This window comes from Tympanuchus pallidicinctus, unplaced genomic scaffold (genome assembly GCF_026119805.1).
Source record: "Tympanuchus pallidicinctus isolate F22 unplaced genomic scaffold, pur_lepc_1.0 scaffold14, whole genome shotgun sequence".
Classification (NCBI taxonomy): Eukaryota; Metazoa; Chordata; class Aves; order Galliformes; family Phasianidae; genus Tympanuchus; species Tympanuchus pallidicinctus.
The window spans coordinates 13,508,336-13,533,095 of NW_026294659.1; the positions used below are offsets into that span (position 1 = coordinate 13,508,336).

Genomic DNA, 24,760 nt, shown 5'->3' on the forward strand with positions numbered 1-24,760 from the left:
AACCTCTTTCACCTGTTTGGCTTTATGCGTTACTTTGCAGTAAGAAAATGATATATACTGTGGACTGAATTATTAGTTGCGAAATCTTGAAAATAAATTGAATGTTCCAGTGGAGCAACTTAAATATTGGCCCATAAATATAAGCTATTAAAGGATACTTTATGAAGAACTTTAAATAAAACATGTAAGTAAAGAGAATTTTTAGTAGTAATACAAACGAATATGTTTAGTGCTAAAACCAGTCAGGGAAAACTTATGAAATATATTTATTCTTTCAGTCACCATTTCAGAAATTCTGCATAAGTTCTTACTAATATAACTATAATTAATCGAAGAAACCTGTATGTTTGCAAACCATTTTCATTTAGAAATTGAATCAAAATATTTGTCTTCATTCACTCCATTATCTTGAATTAGATTTGATAGTTCATCAAATGTCTAGGCAAGCATAATAATTGATCATTTCTAGAACTATAACTATGACTTACAACTGTCTTTTCAGAACTTCTACACAGCTACTCTATTTCCACAATTAGTAATGCATAATGTTTGGCTGCCTCATGTTCTAGCTCACTTTAAGTCTTCTGATAGACCTTTTCCCTTCCAGTCAGCAGGTAATGCAGATACACACTCAGGTTAGCAATCAGAACCACTTCCAACTTCTGTATTTCTGCTCCTCTTTCCTGACATTTAATTTACAGAAACAAGAGTCAGTTTCATGAAGTCAGCTCAGACATGGGAGCTAAAAATACCATAATTTGCCACAAAAAAGTAATCATACGTTTATTAAAAAAAATAGAGTAATATGGCTACTGTTGTGTTAACTGACCAAAAATGGAACTATTTTGTTATACTGAATTGGAGACATGCACCAGGACTTCAGAAGGATCTGAATATTTGGCATGGTTATTCTTTTATAATTCAGACAGCCAAACATATTGTGCTGTAGTCCATGTCCTTGTGTATCAGCAAAACTTACTGCACCACAAAATCACAAAATGTCTGGAGGTCATCTTGTCCAACCCCATGCTCAAACATGGCACATTTGGGCCACTTGTTGAGAACCATTTCCAGGCAGCTTCTGAAGGTCTCCAAGGAGGAGACTCCACAGCTTCTGGACAGCCTGTGCTGGTGCTCCATTAACTGCACAGTAAAGACATGCTTACTAGTGTTTGGTCAGTCCTCAAGAAACTGGCACTCTGGGCAGTGATCTTAACATTATGCTATGCTAGATCCTTCCAGATCAAGATTGAGGCACCCTGTCATATTAATAGTCAGAGGTTTCAACAGCTGTTCTCCTAAGTTTACCTGGGAGGTTAACAAATGAGTCAGTCCTTTGTCCTCCAAAGTTGTCATTCAAACATTGCATTCAGAAACTGGGTGGGACAGAAATTAGAAAGAAATTTACACTGTTCCTTCCCTCCCACTGTGCCAAAGCCTGTAATGTAAAAAGGTGGAAGATAATTGTAGAGGTTGAAAAAGGTTTCTAATATTGTTTTTCCTTTCTATTTCAAACAATATTAACCACAAATCGAGTTATCAAGACAGTTATTATTAAATGTAATAAAGACAGCAGTAGTAATGTTTATTAAAAATATATTTCTTTTATATCTTTAAATCTTGGTAATAGCCTCAGACAATAAGCTTTTTTTTTTTTTTTTCCTTTTACAATTAAATTATTGGACTTACTAACTGGGAGATCTTTTGATATGTCTGTGCTTTCCCAGTTCTATGAATACCTCTTTGTAGTCAGATCACTTGCTTACATCCTCTGGTAATGGAATTCATTCTTAGAAGAAATAATTGCTGACCAGTGCTTGAACAGATGTTTAGAAAATTTCAAGTCTCTTGATGAAAGTTGTCTACCATCACAAAATAAACAGAAGCTCATTTAGACAGTCTTTCTTCCCTTCCTGTTCGGACATCCTCTTTATTTATGAACCTTGAAGGACAAACAACATCTCAGATGTGCATTTAGAGAGAAGATTTCATTCACTGGGTATATCAGACCAGAAGATTTTAAAATCCATTTAAAGGACCTCAAGAATAAACTCTCAGACCCTCCTCTACAAATGGCAGAAGGGAGTCAGTTGGGAAAGAAACCTACATGGGGGTGTGGAAAGCAGAAAACAGAAAAATAAAAATTGAAATGATTCCACAGACATGAAGATGGCAAGAAAAATATTACTTCATGGGAAAGCTGAATGCTTTAATGTGTCCCAGGAACTGCACAAAGCAGGAACACAAGTTTGCTAAGCCCTCACTTGAAGGAAAGTATGTTCCTCTTGCGGTCCAAATTTCTTCAGCTGAGCATCTAAGTCAAGCAGCATGAGTACAGCCCTAGGCTTGCTGCACATTTACTAGAAAAGGCATGAACACTGAAGTTCTTTCAGTGTTTAAGATACTTTAAGATACCTTAATTAGCGTTGTTGGTCCAATTAACAAATTTCTTGCTGCTCTGACTAATCCTGCAGACTTTAATGGCAACACCTTAGCTTAGAGACAATCGTTAGGCTACAGAATGAAAATACTTTATTGAATAATTGTCTAAAGGCATCCCTTAAATAGAGACTGGACTTCATCCACATTGCATAAATGCAGTTTTAAACAACTCAGAGCAAGGTAAACTTTATGGACAAGACACAAATCTTCTTTTCTAGTACTCAATCACTACAGCTAAAATAAGCTGCTTAGCATAGTAAGGAAAATATGAAGTATGCAACAACAGAACAGTGTATTTCCAATGTAAACCTTGTAATCCAAGATAAAAAGATGTGAACTTTTTTCCACTGATCTATGAGTTGAAGGGTGAAGGAGTTATTTCCTTCTTCCACATGATGAATACAAGCATAACATAGCTAGAGAATCTATTTAGAGACTTGCTTTCTATGGAAAAGATGCTGACAACGCTCTGTGAGCCGCAGCAGTAACTGAATTTGATACAAATTAAATTGGGGATTCATTAATGGTTGGAACTCTTGACTTCAGGCCTCCAGCTTACCTTTTGCCTTCTTTTCCCATGCACATCATATTTTTCTGGATTGACTGGAAATATCGTTGTACAGTTCCATAGTTTACAGATCCCAAACTGTATTTTTTGAAGATACGGGAGAATCTACATTTGACATTTTTGTGTAGGAATTCTGAAGCAAATTATGAAAAGTATTACATATGAGTTCTTTCCTTTTTCGTTCCACCCTTGCACTTCCAAATGCAATAGAATATTGCATATACATATATACATATATATATAATACATATATAATACATATATATATAAATGCATATGTGCACACCATACATAGTGTTTATACAGAATGAAGAAATCATCAGTATGACTCTGCAGTGGGAGATTAAGGTCCAGTTCTGAGGAAATGACATAAGGAGACAAATTAATAAAGGCAAGTGGCAACGCAGCAAGATAGGCAGAGATGTTGAGTGAGAAAATTAATTCCATGCCTATATTTATAACTGTAGAAAATAGAATCATAGAATCGTTAAGGGTAGAAAAAGCCTCTAAAATCATCTGGTCCAGCACTCAACCTGCTGCCAACACTGCCTGCCATGTCCCTCAGTACTACACCTCCAGTAACGGTGACTTCACCACCTCAAAGGGCAGCCTGTTCCAATGCCTAACCATTCTTTCAGAGAATAAATGTTTCCAAACATCCAACCCAAACCTCTGCTGGCACAACGTGAGGGCATTGCCTCTTGTCCTTTTGCTGTTGCATGGGAGAAGAAGCAGACCCCCACCTCTCCACCGCCTTCTTTCAGGTGGTTGTGGGGTGCGATAAGATCTCTCCTGAGCTTCCTATCTCCAGATTGAACTAGCCCAGTTTCCTTAGCTGCTTCCCATCAGACTTGTGCTGTAGACACTTCACAGCTCCATTCCCCTTCTCTGAACACACTCCAGAGCCTCAATGTCTTTCTTGTAGTGAAGGGTCCAAAAGATCCTTTTCTTCTGTGCAGCTTTCCAGCCACTCTGCCCCAAGCCTGTAGGGTTGCATGGGGTTTTAACATGCGCATAAACTTTTGTGTATGCTTACTTACACGTATATTAAATGCTCTGAAATTATTCCCCTAGATGTGCATCTCTAATGTTATCATCTTACTAGATTCTTTTGTAACTGGAACACCTTTTTATTTCCTATTACACTGTAGGAAAACTAGGAATGTGTCACAAAAAGACAGACTGTGCTGTTTGCTCCTTATCATGGAAATGGCACTTCGAGGATGAGTCTAAATTGCTTTTATCCTCTCTCAGCTTTTATTTCTGCAGAACATCAGGAGCTTTTTCTCCTTCTGCTGTGAAAACTGAATGTTCTGCTGAGATGAAACCTATTTAATTCCACATTTAATTTGACAGGAATACATACTTGAAATCAATTCATTGCATTATTCTTCTGGTGGATTTGCAGAGGAAGGTTCACACTACAAGTTTTTTAACCATGCTTGTATAATGAAAAAGAAACCTAAACAGGATCAGATAAGAAGTTAAAGTGCTGTGAGATCAAAAGGGAAAATTGTATTGGTGTGTTCAAGACTTTAAATAGGTCAGCTGTTCACTTCCAAAGTTTCTGTGCAATTCTAATGTGAAAATTCCATTTTAGGTAGCACACAAGATGTCTGAAAGCTAAACTCAATCCTGTGACAATAGAAGTAATTTGAATTATTTTTACAACACTCATCTATGAATCAGTGATAATGTTGTTAGGAAGATTTATTTTTTTCTTAGAGGAAAGGAACAACTGGTATTGGGTCCTCAGGAAATTTACTAGGGGTGTTTCACAGCACAGTTATCTTTTCCTACTGCTCTGTAATTGATTTGTTGTTTTAATTTGAAAATTATCAATGCCTATAGAAAAATATGGTATCCCAAACTGTGCTGGTTTGTAACACTACTGGTTGGACTCTTTTTCGGCTTTCTTCTCAGTTAAAAGCTGCTTACTGAGGGAAAACTCTTTTCCAGAATGCCCATCTTTTTATTAGGAACGAGATCTTTCTTAATAAAAAAGAGTAGTTGGGATTTTTCCATTATTTCAATTTAATTTTTCTAAAGCTGATTATTTGTGATCCTTTTCTGTCCTCAGCTGCAAGTAACAAAATAGGCTACTCATGTTTTCTGTACGTTTGGAGGCATTGGATTCAACTCCAGTTAATGAAGAATGTTATGCCTAAAGCAAGGATTACATTTATCATTAAATTTTCATATACTTTCATGTTCTTACAGTCATAACTGCAATGTTAAATTTCTGGAACTACCAGGAAATTTACAAAATTGAACAAAAGATGCTGCATCCTCTTCAATTAAAATAATACATTTTTAAAGCAATTCTAAGTCTGCATCTTAAACCTCACTTTATTAAAAAAAAAAAAAAAGAAAAAGAAAAAGAAAGAAACAAAACCCACTATAACTGGATATGGCTTGTTCATACCATTTTAGTTTGGAGAATGTCAAAGTGATGAAAATCAACAGCGTTGAGATAGACAGTGTGTGCCTCAGTCAGCCCAAGTGTGTGCCATAGAACACTATTGTAGTTTTAGATTTGTAAGAGGTTATGGCTTATGAAAATGTAAATCAAGCCTTACCTGTAACAAAATATACTTGCATTATTTATTTAAACTAATTAGAGAACTGATATAACTAGGGAAATATGTATGTCCATATATTCTTAATCAAACTTTGTCATCAGTGTAAAAGCTTATTCAACATACTTGCCTTTAAAACACAGTTGTACATATACATGGGCATATTTCAGTATAGTTCACCTTTTTGTACCAGCACCCTTAAGAGTGAGAGCTGGGCTTCTTATCCTACCAGATTAATTTAAAAAAAAAAATGCAGCGATCTGCCTTGTCAGCAACACTTGAGTGATTCAAACTGATGGACCCAAGGAGACAAGGCTACAGCAATCCGTCCATTAATAGATGCATGGACAGACTACAGAAGAGCAGCTGGGTAGGGCTAACAGTGGTTTTATTGCTGCAGCCTGACCTCTCTGTAACTACTAATGGAGCCTCATGGCTGCCCATCACCCAAGCAAAGTCAGGTTTAGCTGAGAGTTGATGGGCACAGTGCAAAGCACGTTGAGGTCAACAGAGTGGCTCCCACTGACTCCAATGAACCGTAAGTACAGTTCAAATTTTTTACCCTTCCATCCTCAGTGGTGGGTGAATCTGCACTCCCAAGATATCCCAGGAATAAATTTGTGATGAAAACCCTTTTCCGTGGAGCCACAATTGATTTAACCCTCAGCTGAAGCGATGCATAATTAAACGGTTTCCATTCACTGCACCCAGGATCAGCAAACTAGTCTTGAAACTGCAGTGATGCTAACTTCAGGCACCTGAGCACAGGCTGCAGCACAGTTCTCTTGAGCTCAGCCAGCAGGCAGGAGAGCGCTGGCTCAGAACATCCTTAAAAATGCATGAAGCGGCTTGCGTGACAAGGCGAAGATGGAAACAGAGGAATGTGCTTTTCTATCACAGTTTCATTATTTATTGACAATTTGCCTAACTTTCACTTTTGGAGTACGTATTGATTTATATGGTGAGGTCCATTTTACAAGTTTTTTTTTAAGTATAGATGTTGCATTAAGTTGAAAAAGAACAGACCCATTTCTGCAGGAGCACTGGTCTTCTGAGACTGAACATCCACAGGAGTACTTCATAGGTCTAAATCCATCTGGCCCCTGGAGTTAATCAGTTCTTCCTGTTACATCCCCAGCGCAACAGTGGGGAAGCCCTTGACAATAACACAGTTTACCGTAAACACTGGAGTTATTCTGAAAGGGACAAAACCTATTGACAGGTTTTTTAAAAGTGCAGTATGTAAGACCAAAGTTCTGCTTCTACAAATACAAAGCAAAAATGTAGTGCTTCAGTTCCTGTTTCATTACACATTTCAAGACAAGGCAACAATATCATAATCAGATCTCCTGTCACCCTGCTAGACAGATGCACAGTGTGTTATGCTGATGTATTATAGATGTATGATCTCAGTTTAACTATACGAGCCATACTTCTGCTCTAAAACACATTGATTTAGGACTTTTTCTTGGAAATAGAAGGCTTAAATCTAAACAACAAAATGAATCATCTTTAAAAAAATGATCCACATTAGGTGGAATTCTCATTTTCAGTCACTTAAACCTGATCTCCAGTAAGTATAAATCAATTTACAGTCTTGCTGAAATCAATATTGCTACTCTGATTTATACTGGCAGAAAATTTGGCTCCTGAACTACGGTTTTATTCATACCCTGATGTCTCTTAAGAGGTAACTCCAGTGACTGCAGTCAACAACATTTGGAGTGGAGTTATTATGGAGGAATTAAAATGAAACTTGCCAGATGTAAAATACAGCCTCAAAGATGTGATAGGGAATTCTGATTTCTCAATCTAGAAATGGGAAAGTTGGTGTTTTTCTGAAGAACTTTGTCTGTTTCCTGTGTGATCACAAACACGATTTTATTTCATCTGCCAAAACATTGTGAGAAGCATGAGATGTTTAATGGGATGAGTCTCAAAGGCATGGAGCACGGAGCTATCTTGTTTGCCTCTGTGGACAAGGGAATCTGGCAGGCTGCAGGTTAGGGACTGAAATGCATCAAGATGCTTTGCTGGCCTCATCCAGCAAGGACAAATCATTATGCATTCAGTCGGTATAAAAGCTGGACCCAAATGCTCCATCATTTTCTTGGGCAGTTGAGCAGGATCTGAAAACAAAAGAAATGAAGATTTTGCGCACCTGCTCTCACTGCAGCTTCTCCACTAACAAGCTGGGCATGCCTCCTGCTTCCTCCCTTTCCTTTCTCCTACCTGGCTCTTCACTGAAGCTGTGATTTAAGGGAGCGCTTGGAACTTCTACCTTTTATTCTAGAACGCCTTAGGCTGCAGAGCTATTGAGGGACCTCCTGAACTTGCCAGTGGTGCACTCCATGCACTGAGGAGGAGCTGAGGTGGCCTTCTGTATGAGCAGTCAGTAATCTGTGTGGGCGAATGTCACCAATACCGATCCATACAGACTCCAGAGAGTGGAGCTCTGTCATTTAAAATATCTTTCTGAATTATTTTTTTTTTTTTCTGTTTGATTGTTCCATTTTGCTGCCACCTTCCTAAGAAAGTGATTATTAAATAAAGAGCACTGGGAAGGTGGTGCTACACTCAGAGTACTGTGTGCAAGTTTGGGTGTCACAATACAAAAAGGACATAAAGCTGTTAGAAAGCGTCCAAAGGAAGGCTGCAAAGATGGGGAAGGCTCGGAGGGCAAGGTGTGCGAGGAGCAGCTGAGGCGAGAAGCTGAGGAGAGGCCTGATGGCGGCTGCAGCTCCTCACAGGGAGCGGAGGGGCAGCGCTGAGCTCTGCTCTGTGTGACAGCGACAGGGCCCGAGGGAACGGCATGGAGCTGCGTCAGGGGAGGGCAGCTGGGGGTCAGGGAAAGGGGCTGCACCAACGGGCTGCACAGGGCTGTGGGCACGGCCACCAGTGCTGGAGTTCAAGGAGCATCTGGACAGTGCTCTCAGGCATAGGGTCTGATTTTTGAGTGGTTCTGCATGAAGCCTGAAGTTGGACTCAGTGATCCTTGTCAGTTCATCCACATTTTTCTGGCTGATTTTATGTCATGCCTGTCTTCTTGCCGTGGCAGCGCTGGTGGTGCAGTGTGGGCTGCTCTGTGCTGGACACACTGACAGGAGGTGAAGGGCAAGAGGGCATGAACCTGCTTCACACACCAACAGCACCAATTGTGTGAATTTGATTGCTGCTGTCAATCCAGCTGCAGCTGTTTAAGGAAGCTCTGCTTGCTGGCTTTAATGGTGTGCCAGGTTTTGAAATGGCAAAGCCTCCAAACATAGCTTGTGCTATTTCTCTTCATAAAGCCTCTCACCTTTGTCTAGCAAACTTTCCAGTCTCTCCTCATTTACAGTATGCACTTTTCCTAAGGGCAATCTTTTCCTGAAAAACAGCCTCTGAGCATCAGCAGCCAGCTTGTGAGCATCAGCAAAGGCTTCACTGATTTATTTGCTGTGCTGGAGAGCTGGGAAGCCCCCTCGACGTTTTAATCAGCATAAACCTGAACTTAGAGCGAGCTGTCAGCAGCTCTGTCTCCTTTGCTTCCTTTCACATGAGAACACAATAATCCCATCAGCTCTTTCTTACAAACACAGGGCAAGGCAAACAATGCCCAGCACTTCAGCTCTTCACACACTCCTACAGGATTGCACAATGGAAGGAAGCCTCCCAAGTCAAAATAACTGCATTAGTGAGGTGGTTTTTCCCTGCTGACTGAGGTACACAGGTTCAGTTCTGGCATACCCTCTGATCCTATGAGATCTGTAAGAGCTTTTGTACCCACTCCCTTCTTCAAATAAGAGTCAGTGAGCACCCTGTTCACCTGGCCTTATTCTTACCTTTGTTGTCTAAAATATCCTGTCACAGTTAGCTGTCATTATACATTATACATTATAAACTTTCCTAAAATAATTTGCAAGTGAGGTGGAATTTCTTTCACATGGCAATCAAATCTTGAAACTCGTCAGTCATCAGCACTGAAGAGATTTGTGCTGTGGCATTGTGAAGAAAAATTGCTTTTGCTTTAGTAGAAGTTATGATTCATGATCAAATGCATATAACTATCACATGATAGCTTGTTAAGAGTATATTTTTTACACTCTGTGATGATCTCTGGATCCAATATAGCATAGTTCTTTAGATTTTTCTGGAGCAGATGAAAGCAAAAATACATGCAAATTCTCTGGCATTTGAAAGAATGAGGTAAATCTTCAGGGAGAAAAGAGCGCATGGCTTGTTCTGTGAACAAGAAAGCTATCTTGAATAAAATCACAGGAAAGATAAGCAGTGGTATTTTTTGTTCATGTGAAATTCAACCTAAGCCTCCCATACCTGATGCTGACCTCTAGAACAGGATAAAAATACATATTGTGTGGGTTTTTTTCCAAACTTCTTGTATCAGCTTTGTTGTACTGAAATAAAAGTACACTGTTTTTGCTCAATGCTCCATTAAATGAGAAACTACTCCCTTTCTGGTAAATTCAGTTGTTTCTGCTATATGTGGTAGGGGATTTTTGATATTTATTTACAAATGTTTATTGAAGGTAACATTTTCTTCAATGTACTGTACTAAATAATTCATTAGAGGGCTGACCAAAAAAAAAAAAAACAAAAAAAAAAACCACACGGAGGTAGCTTTGGTTTAAGTTGCCACATTTGGATTTGATTGGATGCTTGTTATTTGTGTACAAACTCTTGAGTTTCTAAATATAGCAAACTTCCCTTTTCTAAAAAATGCATCTTAAAACTATGGGTTTTGAATGACTTTTGTGCTAATTAAGCCAAAGTGCATGAATTATTAAACACGCTCATTTGTAGTGCTCACGCACTTGAAAGGTTTGCTTTCATTACTAATAAGGCGCACACACCGCTGAGAAGAGGTAATTAGAGCATCAAAGGCAGTGAACCATCCTGAAACTTCATAATGTTTTGCCTGAAAAAATGTATCATTCAGCTGATTAGTAAGAAACCAAAAATGTCTATAGAAGGACAACAACCAAAATCTCTCCAAGTAAACCCGTACGGCAAGTGTCTTTTAATCTTCTTTAAAATACCTTCTGAATTGATGTAGGAATGCCAAAAGTGTGGTTGTAGTTCAAAGACAATGTTTTGAAGTCAGAAATATGCTAGTTCTTATAAATCAAAGGCTGGTTTCATACTGTGATACCCTTTCAATCCTAGGAAAAGAAGTTACATTATCTTTTTTTTTTTTCTTTTGCAGTGGTTTTTTAAGATTTATTGTGTAGGAAGTTGCAGGGAAAGATGTTTCTTGCAGATTCTGAAGAGCACTTCTTATGATATAAAAAAGTGTACAGCACATCAAATAATTAGTGCACAGTTTAAGCAAGTGTTGGATATTGTGCACTGCATTTCTAGCTCCGTAGAAGAAGTTCCGCTCTCCAGTTCTCATTACTACGGTCCTGTTGAAACTTTGCCACAAGTCATTTAAAAAAATCACAGAAAAGTGACTGCATATTGTTTACAAAGATTATTGATTATGTCTTCTTGTGTGGATTTATGGAGGGGAAAGTAAAAAAGGTCTTTTTTATATAACCCAAGGCTCTCGACTTCATGTGAGAAATGTCTAGACAGCAGCTTGAAAACCAGCCTTCATCTCTGTAAGGTTCAACACTCATCCCTTTTGATAGTCTGTGCCTACCCACTGCTTTCAAGAAACAGTGATATGTTAAGCTACAGAAATGGCTGTCCATGTCCTGACGTAGTTCACCTCAGAGTCAGGCACACTGCTGTCTCAGCTGAACCAGCTCTCATATGCCTGATTTGTTTGGCGTGGGAGGTACTATGAGAAAATAAGGCAAACGAGTAAAGCTAATTAACTCTGCCACAGTCCATTTTTCAAGTGGTAATATGTGTGATGATGTGTACAAGCCTCTCCTTTCTCTCCAACCTTACATAAATGTTGCTGTTGTCAGCCTAACCTTGAGATATGCGTATGTTTGTAGGGGTTAAACACTACACCACCGCAGATGCACCCTGTGCGTCTGTGCGGGAGGTGCAACTAGAACAAAGCATATGGTGTCAGACAGTGCCTGGGGCATTTCTATAGGAATATAGAGTGGTTCTGTCCAAATGTAGCTTCTCAGCAATTCTTGGTCTGTGACCTGAAATCTTGGGTTGAACAGACGCTGTTAGTCTTTCGGGTACGAATTGCAGTAAAGGACTTGTTTTATTTTAGAGCGCTGAGCAGCTTTTACCTTTGTTAGGAAAAATGAAATTTTTATAGCTTGTTTTATTACGAATAAGTGCTTCTCTGGTCTACTGTTTATGCCACTGGCACAGGTCAGCCTTGATTTCTATGGCCGTAAATAGCTCATGTAGACAAAGAAGTGGTAGGACCAAGAGACTTCTGCTTTAAACATTCAGGCTGCATCCCGTCTGTGGATAATATGGTGTTGATACCAGCCATAAGAAGGAAGAGATATACCTGCAGAGGTCTGTAAAGAAGCGAAAATGCTGTTTTTGACTTTGTCTGTAACAGCACTTTTTTTATACAAACATGTGAGGTTACACCATCAAATATTTTTAGAAGTTAATGTCGTTATATATCTGATTGCCCCTCATTTCCTTGAAGCAATTTCATGAATACCTAACAGGCAAAGGGAGAATAAATAAGTCAATCTGATTTCTGTAGCAGGTCACGTAGATGTACAGATAAATGGAAGGTAGTGCTTACGCCTGCTTAATTCCAGATAGCAGGGCCAAGGCACCTACTGAAACTCAGCAGCTTTGCAAAGGCAGATCCTCTGGACTGAGCCATCAACACACACAAATAGAAATGCTCATGAATCAGGGAAAACAATAAACAAGGAGTACTGAAAAGGCTATTTCCTGCATGTATTTCATGCCAACACAAGTATGTCCATGTGAGTATTGTCAAGACTTTACTTGGCAAAAGGGAACAGAAAGGAAGAAGGGTAATACCAGAGCGAGGATGCCAGTTGCGGTGCATTTTGTTGCCACAGAACAGCAGCATATTGCTGGCCACGGGACTGTTAATGGTGGAAAATCATTGTGGCTTAAAAACGATGATGGATGGCAGGAAATTATTGTTATATTAGGACAGGAGTACTTTTATTCAGAATTATCTATAAATCTGTAACCTTAACTTTCTTGCATTGATTTTAAATGATTCTAGATTGGAAGTCATTGATTCTAATCATGGAGGTTTCCATTCAAAATGAAAAATAAGGCATGGAACTCTCCCAGCCATTCACATTATTCAGGTTTTGACAAGTGAAGACTGAGATCTTTTGTTTTAGGATTTTGAGAAAAACAACTGGCTTTTTTCGATTTATCTTCTTCGTGCCTTGAGAGTACATAAAATACATTGCGCTTCTCACTACAGTCATTATTTCAAGATAAGAAATATGAGCTAAACATTCTGAGGGTGCTGCCCAAGTAGCTAGTTGGTCCATTACCATTGACTGCGTAAGAACACAACATAGTTACATCTGAGAAATGTATCTGAGATGGTGTATTATTATTATAATCGTCAGTGCTGCAGCCGGGTCGGTTACAGATTCTCTGCTGAGTTGACCAAACCCACCCACCTGAAACCCCCAGCCAGGGCATGGGCTGTAAGTAAGCATGTATTTCTCCTTTTTGCCTCCCCAGGTGATCTTGTGCATTTGCCACCGTACCTTCGGATGGACTTTTTATTGAACCGCGGTGTGCAAGGCGCAAACAGAGACCTGGGTTTGGGGCAAGCCTGCTTGGAGCCACAGAAAAGCCGTACCTTGAAGCGCCCCACTGTCCTGGAGCCAATCCCCATGGAGGCGTCCTCCACGAGAGAAGCTCAGTCATGGCAACCCGGTGCTGTGGCAACTTTACCTCAGCGAGAAGGAGCTGAGCTCGGACAGGCTGCCAAAATGAGCAGCTCTCAAGAATCCCTGCTGGACTCCCGGGGCCACTTGAAAGGAAACAACCCCTACGCAAAATCGTACACCCTGGTATAACAAAAAGAGCATGGCTGGACAGTGGCTGTAAATATTTACAATGAAAAAAAAAATCCAATGAAAGCTACCTTTTTTTTATCGAATTCCAATATTTATAATTAAAGAAGAAGATTGCCAAAATATTTGACAAAAAAAGAAAAAAAAATTAGTAATATGAGCGACAGACAGTGCAAAGACTCTCTTGCTTTTTTTCTGTCTGAGTGTGACCTTCATCTGACTGGGCATCTGAATTTTTGGGTAAAAGAGTCCAGTTTTCTGATCTTCACAAGCATTTGTGTTTTTACTGATTTTCTACGAAGTGCATGGAGACTTAACTTAAACATTTTAACTGGAAGTTCCATCGAACAAGATTAAAAAGGGAAAAAAAATATCACTAAAAAAAAAAATCACCCTATTTGTGAATTCAGCAGGAGCATTGATTTGGGAAAACAAAAAGTCTTTTGTCATGTTTTGCACTTTTTTTTAATTAGAAAATGGGTCCTTGATTGTTCTTTTTTTTGTTGTTAATTAGGATGAGTGATGTCTGTGGAGTGAGGGGACTGGTTTTGTTTTGCTTTTTTTTTTAATATTAATTTAATGAGACACTCTTTGCATTTTGTCTATGCGAAATAAAAGGGTCTTCTGCCTTTATTTGTGACGTCTGCTTCCATTGCCTTCTGCTATACTTGTGTTTCCTAAGCGTTGGTTTTCCCTAAGCATTTCATTACTGTCTTCTAAAATATGTATTCTTGTACTTTGGTCAGAAAAGAAAAGTGGAGTAATGCCTTTCAGAAAAAAAGTAATTGGATTCACTCTCCTAAAGCTTTTTTGCTAACAGGGCAGAGAGCCAGGATAGGGCCAGTGCAACTTCTTCCCCATCAGACTTACCTAGATGCTGAATTGCCTTTATCTGAAGCCAGAAGGCTTTTGTTGGGTTTCACTGTATTCTGGATGAGAAGAAATGTGTTGCTGTTACTTGACTTATTCCCCAGGGTTGGTTCTTTAGTTCATTTGGGAGCAGTGCAAACAGAAGTGAGTTGCTTACGTAAAGACTGGCAAAAATTTGCGGCTTTTCCGGTAATAGGAGAAAATGGAGGAAAATGTTATTCCAGTTCGAAGACCAACATGCCTTTCTCTAGAGGAAGAAAATTGTTTTATGGTGAAGCTGTCAGCTCATATTACTTTATTGCGTCTTTTGATTACATGAGAAGCAATTCTACATAGTACGTATAAATGATTGAATATTCATTTTAACACAGTGTTGGAGCTGTCTTGCTAAGTGCCTCCTTGAGTGTGTTCTGGCTACCTTTTTGTGTCCTGATCAAGAAAACATGGTGTAGGGCATCCCCAATTAGTGATCCTTCATGCTCACACTGCTCAGTGCTGGTTGGAAATATTAACCACGATCTGAAAGCAGTAAAACTCATTTAGCTTGAGCATTAGCTTGAGCATGCTGAGAAACTCATGCAATTTCCCAGGCTGCTGACAGTGTGGGCACCGCTAATTCAAACATTTCTGCACCATGCTCCTTTCAAGTTGTTTTAAAATAGAAAAATGCAGTTATGTATAATTGTTTCATTGCTATTATTATTGCAATTATGTTGCTATAATGGCACTAACTTAGCAGAGTTCTTAAGTGTCTTGAAATGAATCAAGTTGCATTTCCATCCTTAGCTCTGTCAAGCCTAAGCACTAAATTTCTGGAAAGTTCTACAGGAGAAGCCATATGAAGATGTCCTTGAGGTATGTACTTATTGTAGACTACCGAGAAGAGCTGAGATCTCGCTCAACTAAATAAGCATTTCCCTTCTGGTCTATTTTACCAATATGTTGTTAAAACACATTTTTAAAAAATAATAAAAAAGAACAATAACAACAACAACCAAACCACCCACTTTTGCTTCTGTAAAGAATGATTTTAAAGATGCAAAGATTGGCCACAGAGTATTTACAGATAGTATGAAAAAAATACGTGTTTAAAAAAGATGAACTTACTTATTAGCTTTGCTGATTTTTTTTTTCATAGAGAAAAGTTTTCTTAATAAGAACCTAATTTAGGCATACAGAGATACATTTATTTTATTATATCCAGTAGAAAATTTCACAAAAAAAAACCTTTCTTTCATTGGAGATGTGATTTTTAGTCAATCCAACTCTTTTTAATTCCCACAACGGTATTTCCAGTGTACTCAGCTTGAGCTGACTGGGGCATCACTACTGCATTTACATACAAAAGCTGATTTTCTTTGTACTGTTCAGGATTTGCATCTCAGGACATTTTCACCTTCCATTCCAGGATCCTTCTTGCCCCCCAGTATTCCCTTAAATTTACATTTAAGTGCTAGCTTGCTTTGTTTTAACAAGGCTTTCTCCTCATTTGTGTGAAAGATGCCAGCTATGCAGTGAAAGCACTTTTGGGGGCCCCATATTGAAAGAATTTGATGGCAGGTCCACAACTGGTTAAAATTGGTTAAACACACACATGGTCCCCTTGGATTTGGGGCTTTATTGGCTCTTAATTTGCAAAAGAGTGCTGGAGCTGTAGAGCTAGTTAAATGTGTAACAGGAGCTTGAAAGGAATGCCTGTCCTGCTCTCATCAAGGCAGGGTTTGGAGGTAGGAGAAATCTGTCATCCCAGATCAATATAGCTGGGAACAGTCCCCTCTTTGCAGTATGTGTTGTTTTATTGGGACAAGATAAGAGAAAATGCACTGATGCTCCTCTGCCAGTACCATTTTAAAGACTTGTCTGTAACATAACAATCAAAATCCACAGATCTTATATGTCTACATCCCATCATATATAACACACATCTGTCACATTAAATGCCCTCTTGGAAAATATATGTGGAAATGGGAAAGAAAACAGCAGCAACAACAACAAACACATTTTGCAAGAGCTTGAGATCTCAAAAGACAAGCACTAATGTACAAGACCATCAAGGAAAGCACATCCTGCATATAACTGTGATCCTCTCTTAGTCCTGAGGGTGAGAGGAGACCTGCAAACTACTTCAAAGGATGAAATTAAGAGCTAAAATTCTTCCCTGCCTTCTGTCTACTAAAAATCACACCTCCTTAGAGAGACCAACTCTTTTTTACGTTATACTTTTCCCTGTGTCTCAACCTTGGCTAACCCTTCAGTGATTCACAGATACTAATTAACTTGTCCTTTTTGTCTCAAATGAATTAGCAACTCCCTCACTCTTGCCTTTTCTAAGAACCCTTTTATTCCTCTTTATTCCCTTAACTGTTTAACTTCAATTTTCTCATTAACACAATTACATTAAACCCAGTGCATTTTATTCCCTCTCCTTGTTTTTAGGTATGAGCTTGTTTTTTCTATTCCCAACCAAAGACAGTAGTGAACATTTAAAAGTTTGTCTTTTGATAGTTTATTTTTTTAACCAGGTGAGATCTATAGCAGGGTTACTGTAGGTAGCTAAGAGGAGTTAGGATTTATAGGCAAGTTGAGGTATAATTAAACCGAGTACTATCAAAAACCAGCCATGGACACTAGCTGGGACAACTGGAGAGTGAAGAGGAGGTTTGTGCAAGTAGGTTTCCCACTTTCCCAGTCAGGTTCCAGATGATGTCCAGCTCCAGCTCACAGCTGGTAAATGACAATAAGAAGTTTGTGCTTAGTTCTTTGGTTTAAGTAAGCAGGGATAAATACAAAAAACCTAGGAGGTGATCCAAGACAGCCAGCATGGCTTCATGAAGTACAGATCATACCTGACCAATCTGGTGGCCTTTTATGATGGAGTGATAGCATTGGTGGGCAAAGGAAGGGCAACCATGTCATCTACCTGGAGCTGTGCAAGGCCTTTGACATGGCGGATACCCCATCCCTGGGGGCATTCAAGATCAGGTTGGATGGAGCCCGAACAACATGATCTAGTGTGTGAGGAACTGGGTGATCTTTACAAACCCTTCTATTCCAAGCCATTCTATGAATCTGTGATTCCGTTAGATATTTTCAATTCTGAAATCTCAAAAGACTTTTTCCTGCGCAGCTGGATATATATGGAGGGATTTTTTGATTGGCTGATTGGTTGGCTGAGTTTGGTTTTTGTTGTTGTTGTTTTTCTTATGGTATGGACATTGAACAGGTGGAATAAAGGGGACATCTGGAAAGGCAAACTCCTCCAGCATGTTATTAACCTATCTTGGCTGAAAAGTGTGGGCACTTGTCTTCCTCCAGGTGAGAGTCATAGCAGTGTGTGCAGACACCTTGCTTCTTCCTATGGATGGCAGGGGGGGCTATAGGGCAAGCAGCTCTTTGCTAGCACCAGCAGATAAATGCTTCTAGTGGGAAGCAGAGGTGCTTGGCTAGCTTGCTGAACAGCCTGTTCCAGTCTCTCAACACCCTCACAGGAGAAAATTTCTTCCTAGACTGAAACCACCCTGTGTCAGTTCAAAACCATTTCCCCTCGTCCTGTCACTACATGCCCTTATAAAAAGTCCTTCCCCAGCTTTCCTGTAGGCACCTTCAGGTACTGGAAGGCTGCGATAATCTCTCTCCGGAGCCTTCCCTTCTCCAGGATAAGAGCCCCAGCTCTCTCAGCCTGTCCTTGTAGGGGAGATGCTCCAGTCCTCGATCATGTTCATGGCCTTCATCTGGACCTGCTCCAACAGCTCCATGTCCTTCTAGTGCTGGGGGCTCCAAATCTGAATGCAGTAATTCAGGTAGGGTCTCATGAGAGCTGAAACAAAGCTTGTTCATAAATGCTCACCTAGATGCTCAGCTGCCTAAAATGCTAACCCAGCTACTCAGGCTTTAAAATGAATGGAGCTAAGAATATTAGCAGGGGAAGTAATGGAGTTCTCGTAAAATAAAGATAAATAAATAAATAAATGGAAAGAGCAAAATAAACATACAGTTCGGACACCTCCTTCGTGCTCTTAGTGTTAGTCAGGTTATTTTATGTCACAGCAGCTGCCTAATGGGCTCTCGTGGTCAGCCACAGGGATGCAACAGGGAAAAGAGTGTTTTGCACCATTAACTTTCTCTGGGCTTTCATGAGCATTCCAAGGGCAAGGGGATCTCAATTCCTGTCCAGGTATAAATATAAATATCAATGTAGATTCACCAGCAAGAATTCACATCTAGAACCAACCTGACACAGTCACACCAAGAGGTGGCAGCTTCTTCTCCAGTGACAGTAGTTGGGATTTAAATGCATACTTGTCTCTGTAGGATGTGCTTTCTATGGTTTTCAGTAGGAAGGATGTGACAGGTACTTGTTCTGGCATTGCTGGACTGGAAACAAATGGAACTTCTAGGGAAATATTGACAGAAGTTAAGATTTTGAAATCTCTGGGACTGAGCTTGAAAGAGAACGATCCCTAACCTCACTCATGAAAGTGTTGTACCAAAGACAATTTCTTTGAGTATGGAAATAAATAATTTTACTTTGAGATAAATTCTGGAACTTACAGGTTTTAATCTGAATCTGTCAGATTTTCATTATCTGAGTCTCAGTGAGAAAATATAAAGAAAATACAATGCGGTTCAGACCTTTAGACTCTCAACTGAAAACAGGTAAGATAGATGTCTCATAAAAGGACATCACACAATGGTGAGAGAGCAGGGAAATCCACAACACAACACAGAAACAAGATTAAAAACAAAGAAATTCAGTCATTAAAGAAACACATCACCAAAACTGATACAGTAACATCATTAGGGAATAGTGCTCAAATTCCATTAAACTATCTCTAAAATTCTTCCAGTATGATTTTTTAACAGTGCCAGTCATTGTGAGATGACAAAATTCACTTGATTCAACAGTGTAATAGGAAATTTGGTTCTGGTGCTATTTTTAGTGCAGTGGAGGCTTTTGGGGGAGTAGGGAGTGAAGGCAGCGTTGCATCTGGGGACTTGGAAATACAAAGCATGCATTGACCCATGTGTTGTGACAGATCTTCCATCATCCAAAGCCTTACTGTGGATGGTCCTAATGATGCAGCATTCCCTAAAGCGAGCACGTCAGGTGAATGGAGAGCTTAAAAATAGTCTCTCAATGCAGTTTCATTCACATTAGGGATATTTTTCCCCTTCCTTTAATCCCTGCTGCCTAGCAGCACCTCCCACCCATGGGTGCAAGAGCCGATCCGTGCCCTCGCACATCACTATGCTGATGAACAACATCAAACTGCTACCTCCCATGCATCTGGAAACCAGAGACATGCAGGAAACCAGGAGCTCACTGGGACTGTTTTGGAGGTGAATTATTCTATCCCCAAAGCACCTGACAGTGATACTTTTTTTGTGAAGGAAAGTATTTGAGAGCTGTAAGGCTCTGCTCTGTGTCAGCTTCTTCACCTCTGGGTAATTGCTCCGACATTAGTAATAGTAAAATTATATGCCTCCATGAGAAAATTTTAATTGAATGTAACCTAAATCAATTTGAACATTAAAACACTGAGCTCATACCAGTCTTACCTATAGAACAAATTACATTTAAGCCCCAAGGTCAGGAGAAAAGAGAAAGCTTAATTACAGTTTGGTGGCAGAGTACATAATCACACCTGAACCTACATACAAACAGATTAAGCACCAAAAGCTGTTTATTTTATTGCAGTATCCTTGTCTGGACTCTAATAAGTTTTGTTTGTTTTTTTTTTCTTTTTAAACGTTAACAGCTTCAGCTGTGTGTCATCATATGCCTAAAGAAATGAATGGCTGCACTGGCAAGTTGCTCTCCACTGAGCAGAAAAGCTCCTCCATTAGTCTCTGACACACTGGGCCATAGCTCTTTGCACTTCTAATTAAATCATCATCCTTGAAGGTGAACCCTTTCCAGTACTTCTAAGCAGCATCACTGCGGGTGGAGCAGCCCAGCATTAGCAGAATGCAGCTGATGAGACCTGTTAAAAATAATTCTGAGGCTTTCCCATTACTTCAAAGACAGCCAAGATACAACTTGAAGGAGGGGTGAAACTCCTTTCAGGGCAGCCTGGACATGTGGGAGACTAGGAATTTAGTTGCTGGAGCAAAACTAGTGAGCAAGGGATTGCTCACACAACTAGCAGAGTGCAGGGCAGGGCCTCTCTTGGCTCTTCCTGGGGCATGTGTGTATTGCCAACCCAAACAGGGGCATTGGAGAAGGGTTGAGGGTCCTTTCTGGTCAATCTGGCATTTCAGAGCCAGCTGTCATCGGTGTTGTAAGAGGATTTCCCTGCACACCTCTCAACAGTGCAAGCCACCACTTTCCAGACAGTCCTACAACCAGGAGATGCCTAGGAAGTGTATTTACTGCATCATCCTAAAAGGTGTTACTGTGGTGCCCATACCTGGAGGTGCTCAAGGCCAGGTCAGATGGGGCCCTGTGCAGCCTGAGCTGGTGGGGCCCATGGCAGCGGGTTGGGGCTGGGTGGGCTTTGAGATCCTTTCCAACCTAATCCATTCTGCACTTCTATGATTCTGAGATTCTATGATTCAGCTTCTAGGTAGGAGCTTCAGAAGGCTCCTCCCAGACACCAGAACAGATCCTCACCCTTTAGGTGACGTTGGTAGTCTTCCTCATTTGTCAGGAAGCAGTTGATACCACCCTCTACCTCAAAACAGGCTGGAAACAGAAAGAACGTATTTGCACTGTTCTTTTTTTTCCTTCATAAAATAGGAAAAGTCAAGTTTCAGACTTTCTGTTGTCTTGGTAAGCTGCACGTTTCTCTTTTTTTGCCCTGGGAGCAAAATAATGGCATTTTCAACATTCTGCCATTATCTGAATACACAAAGAATTCTGGGTCACATCCAAGGATTATCATGCTTTATCCATGCTGCACTTTCTGAAGAAGGGAGCAGCTGGACAGACATTGAGACTCAATACTGAGCTCAGGATTAAAATCCCATACCTAGCACTTTGGCTTGTGTCCCTGCGTAGCACTTGTGTATCTCTGCATGCTGGGCCTGAAGGAGGCTGGGAATTTTATCCTCTAGGTTAATGAGAAACCAGCTGATGCTGATGGGCCTGAACTTGTCAGCAAGCTCAGGGTGTGTGGAAAGCATGATATAGTCTACCACTGGGAGAGGGTTAGGCTAAGAGAAGCAGGCAAATAAGCTTGTAATAAAGAAAGCAAATGGCAGCATTTTTCAGGGATGAAAAATGGCAAAGAACAAGAGCTAACACCTTGGCAAAAATTGCCACAATTTGAAATTCATCAGGTCTTGCCTTGTAGACATGCTATGTGCTGCTGATGCATCAAGATGATGCTTGACAGCACAGTTCTTTTTGCAGCTTTAATCAAAATTGAAAACTTCAGCATTTAGAAACAGTGGCAGTGTCAAATATTATTGTGGCTCTGATGGGGACATGATGTCACCTCAAAGATGGCAAAGCATTATGTTCAGATGTCTGTGAACTCTTCATTTAATTTTATACCTAGAAAATAGGACTCTCGTCTCTAAATAGAGTACAGCAACATTTCTGACACTAGGCAACTAGGAACTGTATGTCTTATAAGGAGAAATCTGCTGGTATAGTTTTTCATTGGCACATCTACAGCATACATCAGGAGTGTAACCAAATGCCTCTGAAGCTTGATTGCTTTATCCCCCCCACACTATATCTATGAGGAAGGAAAGGCTTCAGAGATCACGTATTTTCTTCAAGGTCACTCAGTGTTTTAATTCAGGGCTTTGTTCATCTCCACCAAGCTTGGTGGCAGGTTGCCCAGAGAGGCGATGGGGTTTCCATCCCTGGAGGTACTCCAAATTCAAGAGGGCAAGCCCTGAGACATCTGAGCTTGGCCCCACTCTGAGCAGGTGCAGGATAACTCCCCAAATCTAAATTGTTCTGTGATTTACTGGGGAGAAGAACTGCACATGGAGAGCTTGAGTGCAAGGACCAGATTTCTTCTTTATTAGTAGTAGCAGAGCACCAATCCTGAACCTCAGGAAAAAGATGAATACTTCCACATTTGGAAGTAGAAGAAGAAGAAATCTTATTTCTCTGGTTCCTCATTTGCACATCTTATCAGGCATTGAGGGGAAGCTTCTAGCTTTAGGTTCTCCAAATTTGTTCATATGTGGGCTCTGAAAAATCAGTTGAAAGCTTGGCCTTCGTCTTCCTTTGCTGTGATAAAGGGTTTGGGTAATTGCTACTTCATCTCACCATACTCTCATGCAAAGAAACTCGGAGATGTCTGGGGGGGTGCTTGGACACTGATGATAGCATTCGTGAAGTCAAATGAAAACCACGAAACCTCTATGGTTTTACATTCAGTTTGGACATGGAGCAGTGAATTCTGCATGAAACATAGGTGCTATAAATGAAAACAGGAAGTAATTTTCCATTCATGGAAGTAGGATTGAGTTGAAGAGGTGAAGGATATAGCCTCAAGAAATCGAAACCTATGTCATAATGCATTTAATCATAGAAGAGTAAGTGCCAACAGTACTGCAAGGGTGTCTAATTCTGGCATTTCCCAGCTTCATTAGATTGGCTTTGCAACCTAGTTATTCCAGATGTGCAGAAATCTTCTGATGTTTTGCTACCCAATGACTGTGTTTGAAAAGAGCATCTATGATATTCTAATGACTTCCAGATAACTTTTATATCTAATGTTTGCAACCAGCAGCATTCTCTTGGGCCCAAACCTAAATATACACTGCCTGAAGAAGTGTCAATTTTAAATTAAAAAAGAATTCCTTTGCAGTTTTACAATGAAGGATGTCAATTACATCTCAGAATACTTCAGAATTTTTGAAAACATCTACTGAACCAATGCATGCACGTGTATATACAAAAATATGTTTGTTAAAAAGAAAGAAAGAAAATTCTGAAGAAAATAGTTATAACAAAGTATGTTACTGTAGAGAAAAACCTGCAAAGTTGATGGATTTTTTTTTAAATTGAAATCTTTCCTATACTTCTGGAAGATGTATCCTTCCTTTTCTACTCAAGAATTTACTGCATGATTTCTAAAGGCATTGTATTCCATATGTTGGCAGGTCTGTGCGTTTTTACCCTCAGATGCTTTTATTCCAAACTTCTTTATTTTCAGAACAGCACTCCTAAGCAGAGATAGAAGACATTCCAGTATTTTCATAAACTAAATGCAATGGCTATATCTGACAACTTCAGATATAACAGTAATCCCTCCAACAGCTGAACAACCACCTGAAAAGAAGATCCTAAAGGAGAAACACATGTACTTTTCTGTCATGTGCTGTCAAAATGCTTTCCACTCTCAAGGGCGAAACTGTGTTTATGCATCCTGTGTTCCATGCTCATAGATGGTGTTGAGGGCAGCCAAGCAAATCTGCTCCTGGTGGCCCCCGGGGTCCCTCTGGGGACCAGCAGCAGCAGCAGTGACTGCCGGCTGCCCTGCCAGTGATGGGTCCCAAGGTCAGGTACCACTATAGCACAGCAGAGCTGCAGGCTGCTGTGGTGAAGTCATCTTTCCAAAGGCAAAGAACACTGCTACAGGCTGGTGCATACATATTAGACGTTTTTTGGTGTTTTGTTTTTTGCTTTCCATAAATGCTCATACATATTAAAGGTCACAACCTTTTCTGACATTTCCATTTCTCTTTTCCTGCTGGTGCAGCTTACAAGTTGAAGCCAAAGTGTAATCCAAATAAGTGTTTATTGAAGCCCTCTGTTTTCTCGGCTACTTCTGAGCCCTAGGTAGTGTTCATGTGACTGCTCTCCGACAACTCTCTCTCTTACCCCAGCCAACCCAAAGAGCATCTGTCAGAGGGCAAAAAGCTCCTGTTTGACAGACAAAAGAGCAGTGGGATTATAAAAATAAGGATGTTGCGTAAAGTTTTAAAGCCATTTGAACATATAAGAGAATATCCCATGTGACTAACCCAAATTTACTCCAATTTTCATGTTTTATGATTCTTTTTTAATTGCCACAACACTTTTGAGGGACAGATAGCAGCTTTCCTGTCCTGGAGTTACATTGCAAAGAAGCAATGACTTCTGCAACTGGGTTCCTCCGCCAAAAAGTTTCTGTAGAGAGACCTCCCTGCCTTTCTTCCCTGGCCCTCGGGGAAGCTGCTGCACAACTTGAACCCATGCTAGCTCCACAACCCCAGATAGAAAAAATGAACACCATTTCTTTTCCAGGTGATGCTGATATATCAATGCATATTATCAAATCCCTCTTCTTGGTTTTGATTTTGTGCACTTTGAATAAAGCCCACTGTGTGTCCATGGAAAACCATTGTTAATTCTCTCTCTTGTATTTGGGTTGCTTTGCCACATTTTACTCATCAAC

At 40.0% G+C, this 24,760-nt stretch overlaps 1 protein-coding gene across 2 annotated transcripts in view; it reads left to right on the top strand.

Moving 5' to 3' along the window:
* The window catches only part of DSCAM (DS cell adhesion molecule), a 461,893-nt gene extending 447,716 nt beyond the window's left edge, over positions 1-14,177 (top strand). For both annotated transcript variants that reach the window (XM_052674351.1, XM_052674352.1), the window contains exon 33: positions 13,207-14,177. In XM_052674351.1, the coding sequence (XP_052530311.1) occupies positions 13,207-13,547 (341 nt within the window). In that variant the 3' untranslated portion in view covers positions 13,548-14,177. The remainder of the gene's footprint in view (positions 1-13,206) is intronic.
* The last annotated feature ends 10,583 nt before the right edge of the window (positions 14,178-24,760 follow it).